Source organism: Cololabis saira, chromosome 3, assembly GCF_033807715.1.
Source record: "Cololabis saira isolate AMF1-May2022 chromosome 3, fColSai1.1, whole genome shotgun sequence".
Taxonomy (NCBI): domain Eukaryota; kingdom Metazoa; phylum Chordata; class Actinopteri; order Beloniformes; family Belonidae; genus Cololabis; species Cololabis saira.
In genome coordinates, this window is record NC_084589.1 from 10,987,035 (window position 1) to 11,001,063 (window position 14,029).

At 42.3% G+C, this 14,029-nt stretch overlaps 1 protein-coding gene across 1 annotated transcript in view; it reads right to left on the bottom strand.

Moving 5' to 3' along the window:
• Positions 1–14,029, bottom strand: part of LOC133425273 (zinc finger protein ZFPM2-like) — a 70,235-nt gene that overhangs the window by 25,829 nt on the left and 30,377 nt on the right. The window contains exon 2 of the mRNA XM_061716032.1: positions 5,148–5,306. Coding sequence (XP_061572016.1) covers positions 5,148–5,306 — 159 coding nt within the window. The remainder of the gene's footprint in view (positions 1–5,147; positions 5,307–14,029) is intronic.

The window sequence follows — 14,029 nt, forward strand, 5'->3', positions numbered from 1 at the left end:
TAATTACAGCGGAAAGGCGAGGTTATTCCTTCAGATGCGTCTTTCTTTCCACAGGACATATTGTGGAAAGAAAAAAAAAGAATACATGTGGTGATTATATGTTTGGCTGTCTGTAATGACAACCATGAAAGAATCCAGCACAGCCCAAACCTGTCAGCTGGTTTGGGCCTACCTAGATCTGGAAATGTGTCATTCAGGGAGCGGTGCATACTTGCAGGGTACGGTGACATCACAGATGCAGCTCAGTACAGTATTTAAGCCTGCTCATCTTTATCACCACCAAACTGCACATTATGCTCCATTTGCAATACCTCGGACGTTATTGGCACAAAGCTGCATCACCAATTTCAAAAGAGGCACATCTCATAGAAGAGGGTGGAGTAAAATAGAGTAGCTGAACGTCACATCCTAAAATTAGCTGCTGTAAACACATATGTAAACACATGGCTGAAAAAGGAGCCATTGTACTCTATCTTAGGGCTGGGGATCGATTCAAATGTCAAGAATCGATTCGATTCCGATTCTTAAGATTCAGAATCGATTATCACCATTTGATTCGATCCGATCCGATTCGATTCGATATTGATTTGGGTTAGTGTTGCCTGGATTATATGACTGTAAAATAACTATTGAAATAACTAAGAAATAAATAACTCAAATAGGCATTTCAATATCCATTTAAAGTGCAAAAAAAAGAAAGAAATTGCAACAGCTCAAGCAGTAAACAAATTATTTTAGCTTGTCTGATTTATTCTGTCACCAGACACACAGACATGAAGCACCCGGCATTATTCAGGTATTTCATGACAAACCGTGTCTGATAACAGAGAAACCAAACAAACTTCATTGAACTAATATAACATTTAGAAATTTAAGCTGAAATGTCCAGCATTTTCTCTAAAGAAAAGTTCATTTAGTTCAGGAGTTTTCAAAACTACTGGGACTACTGGGATTAAAGTTCACCAGGCGAAAATGTAATGATGAAAAAATAAATAAATAAAAAAAAAAAAAAAATGTAATAAAAAAAAAAATTAATCTTTAGACATACAAATCGATTTTTAGGAATTAATATGAGAATCGATTTAGAATCAGAAAATCGATTTTTTTCAACACAGGCCTACTCTATCTCTGTGATATTTCAACTAAAGTATGTCGTTGGAATTGAAAAAGAAAAGCCTAATATGTGTGTTTGGACCATAAATTCACCATTCCTTCAACAGGTTAGACGTGTGCAGTTGAGTGTTGGCTTTCATAGATGATGATGGTGCATTAACATGGAACAAATGTATTGTTATAACCCATCAAAGAAGCAACAACTAATTCTAGCTTCATTAAGCGCAGGATGGTTTTCAGTACAGCCGTGTGAAAGAATAATAAATGAACTTGTCTGATAAAAGTACAGCGTTACTTTTTCAGTTAACCCGACAAAATACTATTATTTTGTCGGGTTAACTGAAAAAACCTGACAAGTCTTAAACGGCATCGTAGGTATTGTAGCAGCAATGTTTGCTGATAAGCCCAAGATATTAGGGCTTATCAGCAAACATTTTGTGGGTTCAAAGTAAAGATGTACAGATTTACCCGAGGTGAGGTAAAGTCTTGTTTTTTAAGATATAATTCAAATCAGAATGGCCATTCCACAAAAACTAGTACTGAGAACATGCCAGAGGAATGATGCAACCAGTGATGGTGCAGAAGACGATGAACAAACACCAGCGGGACATCTTATAGAAAAAAAAAAATCAATGAAGGCGCCAAAACCCAGCGACAGTCGTGGCACCATTAACTAAACAGGTGACAGAGTTCAACCAGCGCCACATGAAAAGGTTCCTGAGCCTCGGACCAAGATGGGACGTCAAGGTGCTCCATGCACTTATCTGGGGAGCCCCTTTTCTGCAAGGGTAAGGCAAATGACTGAGTCTTTGGTGGCATTCAACTTCTTGACCTTTGCGCCTTTAAGCGGCTTTGCTACTTCACCGCACTCTGATCAAAGTTAATAAGTGCTTCATATGTTAATGAAAATTGGTACTCTTCTTTGTGTTCCTACAGCTTTTTAATACCTATTATAGACTGAAACTTTTAATGGAGGTTTTAGGTCCCCCTGACAAGCCCATTTCAGAGAGTGACTACACAGATACAAGGCTAAGCTAAGACCAGAGAGTCACTGCTCAGTGGAGGAACCTTACACGGGAGACCTTATTCTCCGGGAAGCAGCAGAAGATAAAGGCCATGGGATGAGTGGCTGCTTTAAAACCCACGTTCAAGTCCGCACAGGGCTAATTACAGCATGCCATCACATTTGAGAGGGTTTAGTTAATCAAGGGGGGCTCTCTTTTTCCTCCTATAGTCGAGGAATAACACACTTAAACCATTTAATGCCGCCAGGATTGCGTTCCTGTTTAATTCACAGCGGTTTTTCGCATAAGTGGGGTAAATTTAAGCCACTATGACATTAGTTTTAAACAGATCTAATTGAGGAAGGGATCATGGGGAAAATGGCTACACCTGAAGATTGCAAAGAATTTGCCACATGGAGAAAAAAAAAAAAAAAAAAAACAGAACATCACATGGGTCTTAGGAGGGAATGGGAGACTTAGCTACTGAAAGCTTAGATAGCAAAGTAATACAAAAAAAATCTGGCTGGTAAGGCTCGCGCGCGTGACAAGGAACAGATTACCAGGGCCAACGGAAAAGTAGGATTTGACATTTGGGATTGCGATGTCGTGTTGACTTTATTCATAAACAATGACGAGAGATACGAGCTCCTCGCATGGTTTTTATCCCGAAAAAAAGGGGAAATATCAAAAGGCTCTGACAAGGTTTTTTTTTTTTGAAGATTTTTCAAAAGTTGTACTTTTTTCTTCTTCTTCTTCTTCCTGTAACCGCCGCTATGCACCAACGCCATGTAGTTTATAGCTACTGGGTTATTAGCAGGCCGTCCGCTGTACTTTGAAGTTTGGGTAAGGGCACATTACGAAGCAGACAAAGGGTGAAACAACCGAGGCGTTGCCGGTAATTGCAATTTCTGAACAATTGTGCCGTTCAACTTTTACCGGAGAACAAAAGGAAAACACTATTGATACGATTACTGGGGCATAGCCTACCTAGAACATGAAAGATGTATTTTTTTTTTTTCCTGAATAATGTAATCCCACGAGGCACATCAGTTTAGAAGTGTGAAGAAATAATTCTAAACAAATTTCCCTTTGAAAAGGAGAAAAGGGGAGGCAGACATTCAAAGCACTGGTTCTTCATTAGAAAGTCAAATTTATGGCATCCGTGTGCCAGTGTGGAGTGGGGGACACCTGGGGTAAGGAAAGCCACACGACCGGAGGATAAGAAGAGGAGGGGGGGAGGCGTTACGGAGGGAGAGGAGGGGGGTGGGACGAGTTTGTCATCTTCACACTGTAACCTGAAGCAGACCACAAATTAGTTCCTGTGATGGCAAGGTGTGACTGAAATGAAACAAACACACAAAGAGGCAAACTAATTGAATTGGAGTTCAAAGAGGACTCGAGCACATTTGGCAAACGCCGAGGATGCTTTATAGAGCTGGACCTGGGAGCAGTGGCAGGTGCTGCTCCGGCGCTGGCTCGCAGGGCAGCAGCGCCGGAGCTCTTCAGTGGATCCGTGCACGGCAGCAGATCTGCAGAACCGCCACAGAGGCAGAGCCAGCGCTGCCCACACCGTCCTCCTCTCAGATCACACTGCTGCTCTCGGGTGGACGGCTGAGATCAAATATCAAAATAGATATCTCAAAACGGACGCAAGCTCTGCCAGGTCTGATTTTTGAACACGATGAGAACATTTTATTAGCAGAATTGGCAAGGAATTGGGATTTTTTTTTCACAAGGACAGCAACCGATTTGGCAAAACATATTGTCCCCTGTTAGGTGTTACAAACGAGCACGGCTCTTACGCTGGTGGAAAAACATCTCGGGAGTTCGATTTGTGACTAAGTGGACGATCCCCACCTTTGTTGCAGAAGTACTCCATGTCTTCACAAGCCATGTTCTCAGTCTCAAACTCGGCTGTAGCAAAGTAATACAAAAAAAAATCTGGCTGGTAAGGCTCGCGCGTGTGACAAGGAACAGATTACCAGGGCCAACGGAAAAGTAGGATTTGACATTTGGGATTGCGATGTCCAGAGCCGTCTGGGAGATTTGCGAGGCCCTGTGCAAAATGGCTTGGGGGGGCCCTCGCACTTGAGCGTAGCGAGCACGCGCAAAATTTTTGGGTTTTCGGGTCGATTCGGGTGTCTATATGCGCAATTTTAACTCTCCAATTAGCAAAATACTGGATACCTTCCCCTGCCTCATCATCATCTCTTGCCTCGACGCGGGGCCCCACGGCTGCTTGAGACCCGGTCGGATCGGTGATTTTTGTAACAAATTTATCAAACGAGCCTTTCAGAGAGGCATTAAACTCTTCCATTTTCTTTAGTTTTTTTCTTTTTTCATCCCCTGATGGAAATTTCCTGAATCTGTCTCGTTCTCTCGACATTGTGTGACAGTTTGTTCCAACTCCACCCGTCTGGATCAGAGCAGCTTGTGTCTGCGCTTGGTCTAACGCAGTTGTATTGAACAACAGACACGCGCATCATTGCACATATATTTATTGATAGGCACAGACTAGTACACATTTAGGTATGTAATGGAACGTGACTGTTGATATTTATAAGGGAAAAAATGAAAAAAAATGTGAAAAAAAAAATTGAAAAAAAAAAAATTGAAAAAAAAAAATTGAAAAAAAAAACGCCCATAGCGCGAGGCCCCTTGGGGCGCGAGGCCCCGTGCGGTCGCACGGTTCGCACACCCCTTGCGACGGCCCTGGCGATGTCGTGTTGACTTTATTCATAAACAATGACGAGAGATACGAGCTCCTCGCATGGTTTTTATCCCGAAAAAAGGGGAACTATCAAAAGGCTCTGACAAGGTTTTTTTTTAAAGATTTTTCAAAAGTTGTACTTTTTTCTTTTTCTTCTTCTTCCTGTAACGCCTTTGTAACTGACTTTTTTCACAAGGACAGCAACCGATTTGGCAAAACATATTGTCCCCCTGTTAGGTGTTACAAACGAGCACCGCTCTTACGCTGGTTGGAAAAACATCTCGGGAGTTCAATTTTGTGACTAAGTGGACGATCCCCACCTTTGTTGCAGAAGTACTCCATGTCTTCACAAGCCATGTTCTCAGTCTCAAACTCGGCTGTGAAGTTCTCTTCCACCGAAAACTCATCTTTAGCCAGGAGCTCGTTCTCCTCAGAGACACACTCCTCCTCCTCTTCCTCCAGGCCATCCTCCAGAGGACCTGAGGAGACACACACACACGCACACACACACAAACACACACACATACAAGGGAGATGTTCAGAGGTTTCATCACACCCTTCAGGCTTAACAAAAAAAAAAAACTTCTACTCTGTTTCTTTCTTTGTAAAACTACAAATCAGATTCAGTAAAGCGGTTCCGTCTGTTCAGGGTTCAGATGCTCAACTCCGGCACGGATAAAGCCATGTCAATGAAAATATTGTTTTTGCTGTAATGTTCCACAAAGTCCTTCCACTAAAGCACAACAAACAGCCCTGTGTGCCTGCGTGCTTTTCCGACAAACACGTTGACATGCAGCCAAGGTGAGCGCTGATGTTAATCCCACTACCTGCAAAACAAAACCTCACATGCGCGCGGGGGGAGGAGAGGGGGGAATATCCTTCCCAGAGTTTTTCACACAGGCATCAGCGAGGAAGAAGGAAAGAAAATACTTTTATTAATTTGTTAGCCTTATCACAGGGTACAATGTTGATTTTCCATTTACATTCCATGCCTCCGGGTAATACACCAGTGCAATCTTAAAGGAGACACTTTTCCGTGTGATTAATTTTTCCCCCCTCTGTGCAATATTATTTCTTTAAATCTAAATGATTTCAGAGTTTTGCTTGTAGCTGTACATCTCTTTTGGTATTTGCATATTACAATTTTTGCTTCAATCAAAGGTGTTGATGGAATTACTGTACTTCTACCTGAATTGTATTAGTTGGTAAAAAAAACATCTCACCCGGCATTTGAATGTTATTAAGATAGTGAGCGTCCTGCACCCCCCCCTTCCCTCTCAGGCTCACCAAAATCTTCCTCAGCAGCCATTACCATAGCAGAGAAGTGAGAAAACACCTGAAGTTTAGGGTTGATTTACGTGGAAATAATGCATGGGACATAAGAACGAATACTATAAAAGCTTCAAGAATGGGATGTTTTTTAAAGTGAATAAAAAAAATTGTGCTTTTACAAATAATAAATAAGATAGGAAAGTACACCTATTTCATTTCTTTAGTTTTCAGGAAATAAAACAATAACCCCTTTACCATAGATGAAGAACACTGCAGGTCATCATTTTATAATTCATTTTCACCAAATTAAGCCAAAATGCAAATTTTGTGAAAGACGACACACGTTTACTGGTTGTGAAGTAATGACCGTATTTTCTGGACTATAAGCCGCTACCTTTTTCCTAGGTTTTGAACCATGCGGCTTATACAAAGGTGCGGCTATTCTGTGGATTTTTCTCTTCCACCGCTAGGGGGAGTGCTAACCGGAATTAGAATCAAAACTAAGACAAAATAAATGCAAAGAAGAATACACTACTTCTTCTTTAGCAGATAGAAGTAGAAGCAGATTTCAAACAGATAAATAGATAAATAAATACTGGTTAATTTCTCTTGGTTCTGTCCCGTTTTAATCAGCAAAGTTGCTGCCGTGTTAAAAGACACTGTTAGGAAAGGATCTATTTAGGTACAAACATGTACATCATTTACAGTTCAAAATCCTTCTGTACATGTAGTAAGTATCTAATCTAACAACATAAATATCTGTGGCCTGCATATCTTTTTTCTTTTTAAATAGAGCGGGTGCGGCTTATAGTCCAGAAAATACGGTATATAACCTCGATTAAAGGAGAGGTTTTGGTAGTTTGTTGGTTGTGTGTTTAACACAATGCCAAAGAGGAAAGATATCAGCATTTATCTGACAGAAGATGTTGTTGGTCATCAAAATGGCCATTTCCAAAAGAATATGGGGTCCAGCATCCTAGAGGGAGATGGTTTGTTTGTACGTGGAAACATTTGAAACAGTTGCCCGTATTCCCAGGAGTGGATTTCCTAGCAAGTTCAACAGCAATGCATGGCTTGTGTGGAGGGCTGCTGTGTTTGTAAATTCGCATCTAAGCAAACCACGTACTGTAACTTCCTAAAACAATGATATTTGGGCAAACAAGAACAAAGCGAGGACGTTTGCACAGAAGCACATTTGTTGAAACCCAATCACAACTTTTTAGCACTTTCAGGCACAGTGTTGGTTTCTAGCTGCAGGAATCTGGGCACCCTGAAGTCAGTCAGGACCATTAACTTCTCTGTGCAGCGATGCGCTCTAGGGTCAAACGTGAGGCCGTCTGTGTCAGAGCTGAAGCCTGGATGACCTTGGATCAAGCCACACGGCAATGATCCCAGACACACACGTGCAACAGAACGACGGAAAGAGAAAAGATTCATGGCGTCCGGTGAAAATCTAGACATGGACCCGGCCGAGGTGCTGTAGAGGGAACCTTAAGAAAGCTGAGCATAAATGAATGCTGGCAAAACCTTGAAGATATGAGGCAACATCATACAAGTGTTCCTCTAAAATGATGTAAGAGTCTGATGTCATACTAACTTCATACTTTTTTCAAGTTATTGCTACCAAAAGTGGTTCCACAAGCTATTGAATCATGGCTTGAACTTATTCTTGCTGTTAAATAAATAATGATGTCATATGATGTAGCTTATCTAAGGCTGCATACGTCTAATTTTATAACACACAAAAGCCTTGATAGAGTTGTTTTGTTTGTTTTGACTCTCTTTTTCATGCAACTGCAAGTTGTAACCTCTTATTCAAGACGTGGAACGGAGTACACTTACATGTTCCCCACACGTCTCGGTGTGTTTGTTCTTTTGTAGCAGGAGTGAACCCCGCTCCATTTTAATAAAGCAATGATTTCAGCTCAGAAAGTGGGGCTGGTGTGCCTCTCCTGTTTCCCTTTCTTCCTGCGTGGAGCCTCATAAAAGACCCCCCTGATGTCCACAAACTGCTTGCTCTTTTCATTAGTCTTATAAATTACTCCTTTGTAGAAGCCCAACATCTGCAGGAGCCCCAGACATGAAAAGAATTAGCACACAGATCTCTAATAGTCACTGCAGAGGCCGAGTGCTGCTTTTAAATGAGGATACAGTTTTATGATCTTATCTGATGCCGTCTGCTGATTCGCAGAGGAGCGAAGTGAGGCGTGAAGTGACTCGATGAGTCTACCATCGCTTAAGATGATACCGAGAGATAAATATCACAGTATCAAGGGGAGGTTGTATGACTGGCGTTAAAAGCTCCTTGCCAAGGCAAATGAAGAGAGTGTGAACGAAATACATTTCTATACACACACGTCTGTGCACATTCCATTACACAGCTGAATGAGAACAGTGTGTACAACCGAGCGATTCTTCCTCTGCTGCTCGCAAATACAGCGCCACTGTTGCACCAAAGAAAATAGACCCACAGTGTTGTGCGATAATAAGGGTAAAGGGAGATTAAAGATAAACTTCATGGTCAATAAGACACCGAAGATAAGGCGGATAAGATGAGATAGAATTGTGGTTTAATAGACTCAGAATGAGGGCATCTCACTTCCCTCCTCCAACAGATAATAACTAAAAAGAGCATTTTCAAACTGATAGAGACTGGAGGACTCGCTGAATATGGAAAAATGAAATATCCCACCCAGACAGAGACATTAAAAGGGGGCCCTGATGGCGACTTCTTGAGGGCCACACAGATTACTAAAGTTTGTTCGCAGTCTCACATGTTTAGTTTATTATACAGTATTCATTGCATGGAGAGACCTGAAATTATTTCAGAGACAGCAATGATAAGAATAATGACTTTCTAAACGACTAGCAGCACACTCCTAACTCATTTTCTGATAGTGGCGTTCCTGCTATATTTAGTTGTGTACTGTTTAAAATCCTGTCACATTCCCGGCGTGACCCACGCTCGCTGGTGCATTTCTATAGGCTGCAGCGACCGACCGGGCCAGAGGACCGTCTGCCGTCTGCCCAAGTATCCAAGCCTCCTCCGGAGTGAGGACGGCCAACAACGGCGCGTTCGTACCGCAGACAATCCTGCAGCGGGCTTGCAGCGGGCTTGCAGCGGGCTTGCAGCGGGCTTGCAGCGGGCTTGCAGCGGGCTTGCAGCGGGCTTGCAGCGGCGTGCTCCTTACAGCACACGCAGGTCTGCTTGGAAGTTTGGGAAACAACTTTCACAAGATGCACGAGCTGCCTTTTAAAACACAATTTAATTTTCTCAAAAGCATCTTCGAGCCGTTCAAGCGTTGAACTGATAAGCCGACCAACAACATTTTCATAAATGACTGATAAAAACAAAATGACAAACAAAACAAAGATATCACATGCCTAAGGCCACAGGCCCTTTAGATGTCAGGATTTCCTGCTTTTAAATCAATTTATGTAAAATAGTATTTTATAATATGAAGTTATTTTGGAATCTGGTCAGAGAGAAAATAAAATGTGAAGATATACCCTTTTGTTTTTAGGAATACCCAACACTGATATGGTGTTTGATGATAATCATGAATCTTTGACCTCATATACTGTCCTTTTTTTATTTTTTGAAAGATTAACGGTCTAAATGAAATGTCTTCAATCACCTTTGTTCATGCAGCTGGTTTTAAGGGGTGCAGCTAGAATCTGAACTCCACCCCCTCATCTGGCTGTGCCTCATTTAAAATGTTAAATCTAGTGCTGGGCGGTATACCGGTTCATACCGAATACCGGTGTTTATTTTTCTTATGATATGAATTTTTCATATACTGTAATACGGGTGAGTATGTACAGTAGCGTACACAACGTTGGGAACGCGGCGCGGCGGACTGTTTAGCAGTAGTGATGCACCGATTGTTCGGTAACTGAAATTGTTCGGCCGAAAATGGCAAAAAAACACTTTCGGTGTTCGGTGGAATAAGTGGGAAAAAAAACGAACAATTAATAACGGCATTGTAATATAAGGAAATAGACTGGCCGCTCCCGTACCGGTTGCGCACCACAAACATAAATCTTTGGCCAACCAAAAAGTAACCACATAAGAATTTTACCTAACATTCACCAGGAGGTGGAACCAAAACAACATAATGCTGGGAAATTAAAAAATGTTCAGTTTTTTATGTTCAATAAATATTTTCTACCTTGTAATTTTGTAAAAGATCAGTCAGACAACACTTAAAGTCTTTAAGTGTTGTCTGACTGATTCTCTCACTTCATTAGAATAATAAATGCCGCCACCTCATTGTAAACGGCATCATTTTGTGAGGCCATGCAAACCTGTATTTATACTAGTGTGGACATTATTTTTCTACAATATTTCCTCCTCATGACAGTAAAATAGGCCATTCTAAGCCAATTTACTGCAGCAATTTCTTTCCAAATCATTAGAAAATGTGGTTAACACCCAGTTGTGCATGAAAAAAAAAATACCGTGATATACCGTGAAACCGATATAATTTTGAAAAATACCGTGATAGAAATTTTTGGTCATACCGCCCAGCACTAGTTAAATCTATACAACACGTTTTTGCAGTACAGCAAATGCAGCATGACTTGAAAGTGTAGGCAGATCCAGATCAAGAAGTGGGATAATTCTTCTCTGATCTGGATCTGCAGCTGGATCTTGATCGCGATATCCTGCATGTTTAATCGTCTCAAGGGCTTCAACTAACAATAATTTGATAGTCGATTCGTTTTTCAATCAGTCTGCATTGCACCTGTTCCACCGTCTTGTTTTATGTCAAATGGTCAAATTGAGATCTTATTTTTACTTTATTATTTTAACTTCTGCCTCACCGTCGGACACATGTTCTTCTGCTTTAGTGGGATGTATAAAGTTATCAGACAAGGGAGGCTTTGATGCCCCCATCACTTCCTGTGGAGTACTGCAGGTAAAGCTGACCTTTGAACCAAAGAGCTGGTGACACCTGAGGTTGTTTAAGACATTTAGGAGATTTTATATGATGCGATGACACTGAAATTGCACGTTGCCAAATTTTTCATGGTCAACGTACTGTAATTATTAATGTTGACTAAACTTTGCCTCGCTGAATGGCATATTATCTGACTGAGGCCACAAACAGTGTGTCATATTTGGGATTTTTGAGTCAATTCAGCCACTTTGAACAAAACTGTTTTTTTTTACGTTTTTCTACTTGACTTCCTAAGCAAGGCCCCGTTCTCTCACAGAGGGATAACTGTTCGACTGTTCAACCCTCTCTAAACTTCTTGTGGATCGGGGTCTCTGTCCAGGTATCCCTGCAGCCTGGCAGCGCCGTCATCCACACCCTCCGCCCTCGGCTGTATCATCCACATTCATCAGCCTCCTTCTCCGTCAGCTACACAGAGAGATCTCAGCCCCGTTCGTTCAGGCAGTCATGCAGCAGGAGCAGCCAATGCTAATAGAGACATTGGTAGCTGAATGCAGGCTTGATCACAGTGGCTCTTTTGTTCGTGGCGTGGCCTCTGTCTGATAGGGATCGGCCATGCGGAGTGGAGCTCCGGAGAGGGATATGGTAATGCCCCCAAGAGTCTATAAAATGGGGTGAGACCATATGATGGACAGAGGATTAATGAGTCACATAGGAAGGGGAGCAGGGAAGAGAGGAGCACGGACAGAGGTGCAGGAATGAGACTATCTTTCAAGAAAACACTCTCTGCTCCAGTTCATGCCTCAGTGGACTAAAACAGAAATTGGGAGTAAAAAAAAAAAAAACCAAAACAATGACATAATGCAAACCATTTCTCCAAAGCTTACATTTTTTTTAAAAAAGAGGAGTTTTAACATGTGTGTATGTGCAAAACTCTACGAGCTTATTTTATGGCATGCTTCTTAAAGCGTCTGCAATGTGGGGAGCTTGTGTTCGGGCTGTGATAGCAATACCTCACATTATCAGCAGGCTCCACAGTGTGATGTGTGGATCACAAACCCGGCCTCCTCTATAGCTCTCTAATTAGAGGTGAGGTAATTGAATCTGACAGAACAAAGCAGCAGATCTCTATAAGCATGGAAATCATTTTTTGCACCCACCTATACCGTTTTTCATCCAAAAAGGTCCATTGAAAATGTGTCCAAGCTGGCCTGGGGATAAAACATCGCACCTGAGACTAAACATGAATGCGAAATGTAGCCTGAAAAATCCAACAGGCCACGTAGCTCACCCGCTGCCAGACTTCCCTCCCCGTGACTGGCCCTTTTGTGCCAACTCTGATACCGGGGCGTCCCCCACTTCTGGGCCAACACACAAACTTTTCCTGCAGAGAGAGAGGGTTCAGACTTATAAAGTCTTGAGATTCAAGCGGCTGCAGGACCCAGAACCAGGTGGATTTAGATATATATATATATATTCTTATGTTTACCCGCGGTGCTACAGATAAAAAAAAAAAAAAAAGTAGACAAATATATCAAACCAAAAAAAGAAAATACAAAAAAAAAACCCTGCAGACTAAAGGTAGGAAGCTTGAGAGAGAAGAGAAAGAGAAGGAGGAGAAAGTGTTGAGAGGCAAGGAGAGACTGGGGGCCATACTTTCCTCAGCTCTAATGACCTTTGGGAGGCAGAGGGCTCCCTCCGCCTTGGAGGAGACGTGTATATGTTACAGGGCTCAGGCTTCTAATTTAATCCTTGATCACTGTAATGAAATAGATACCATTTATGCAACTCTTAATAGCTTAACATGCCACAGGAAGCCTCAAAGGAATGTTTCATTTCCAATATTTTTCTTTCATACGGCATAAATGCTGCAAAAAGAGAGTCTTTTTCCACGTCCTGCACTCTGTGATCAAACTAAATGTGGAGCTAATGCTGTAACACAAGTCAAAAGTAAATTACCACTTGTATATTGTCTGTGAATGGCTGCTTGTGTGTGTGCGTGTGTGCATGTGTGTGTGTGTGTGTGTGTGTGTGTGTGTGTGTGTGCGTGCACTAGGAGGAGCGTGCAGCAGCTTCAGTGGAGACTGATGTGTTCTCAGAGCTGCAGTCTGTGACCAAGAATAAGCAATGGTGTTGTTTAACTTGATTTTCCGGTAGCTAAGCAATGTAATTCTTGTGATTAGAAATGGCTGCCTTCCTAAATTCGGGCACTTACAATCAACAGTCAACAAACTGCTTGAAAACTCAGCAGTAACGCTCATCTGGAAATTATGGAAAGCAGCGGGGGTGGAGGGGTGTGTTTGTTGTATTCCTGTCCCCGTTCTACGCCCCTCGCACACAGACACACACCCCTCCCACGAGGCGCGGCGCCGCGCGGCGCTGAGGATGACACGGCAACTAAACGCAACCAGATGAAATCGTGGATTTTCAATAAGTTTGCATTACTTTAGGTGTTTTTTGTGGAGCGCCACCCCCTCGTTGGCTGAAGGGGCGTGTGCTGTATCACTGCCCACACTTTCCTTGTCACAGCTTGTGAAAGTCTTATCTGTACACAGTTTAAAAAAAAAAAAAAAAAAGAAATGAATATCATTTAAGGGGAGTTTATTTTTCCTCACAGTTCACAAATGCTGCTAACATAATTCTGATTGAGTTTCTTTTTCCCAATCAGACTCAGCGTTGGATCCCAGCGTGTATGCAGAGTTGCTAAGTTCTCTGTTGTAGCGCCCACAGTTTCTGTCTGGACTGTTGAAGGGGAATAACACGCTCTTACTTCTCTTTCCAGTGCATTTGAATTGGAATGGCATGAAAACATGCTGGCATTTGACGATGCCATTAAAATGCTGGAGGCTCCTCTGAGCGTGCCCGAGGGCTTCAGCAGATGCCAGCCACCTTCTCTGCGGAGTTAGCTGGGTCCTGCTTCACTCCACTGACTTTCCTCACCTCTCCAGAGTTTTCACAAACACACACACACACACACACACACACTCATGCACGCTCATGCAAATGGACACTGGTACCAGGTCAGGTCC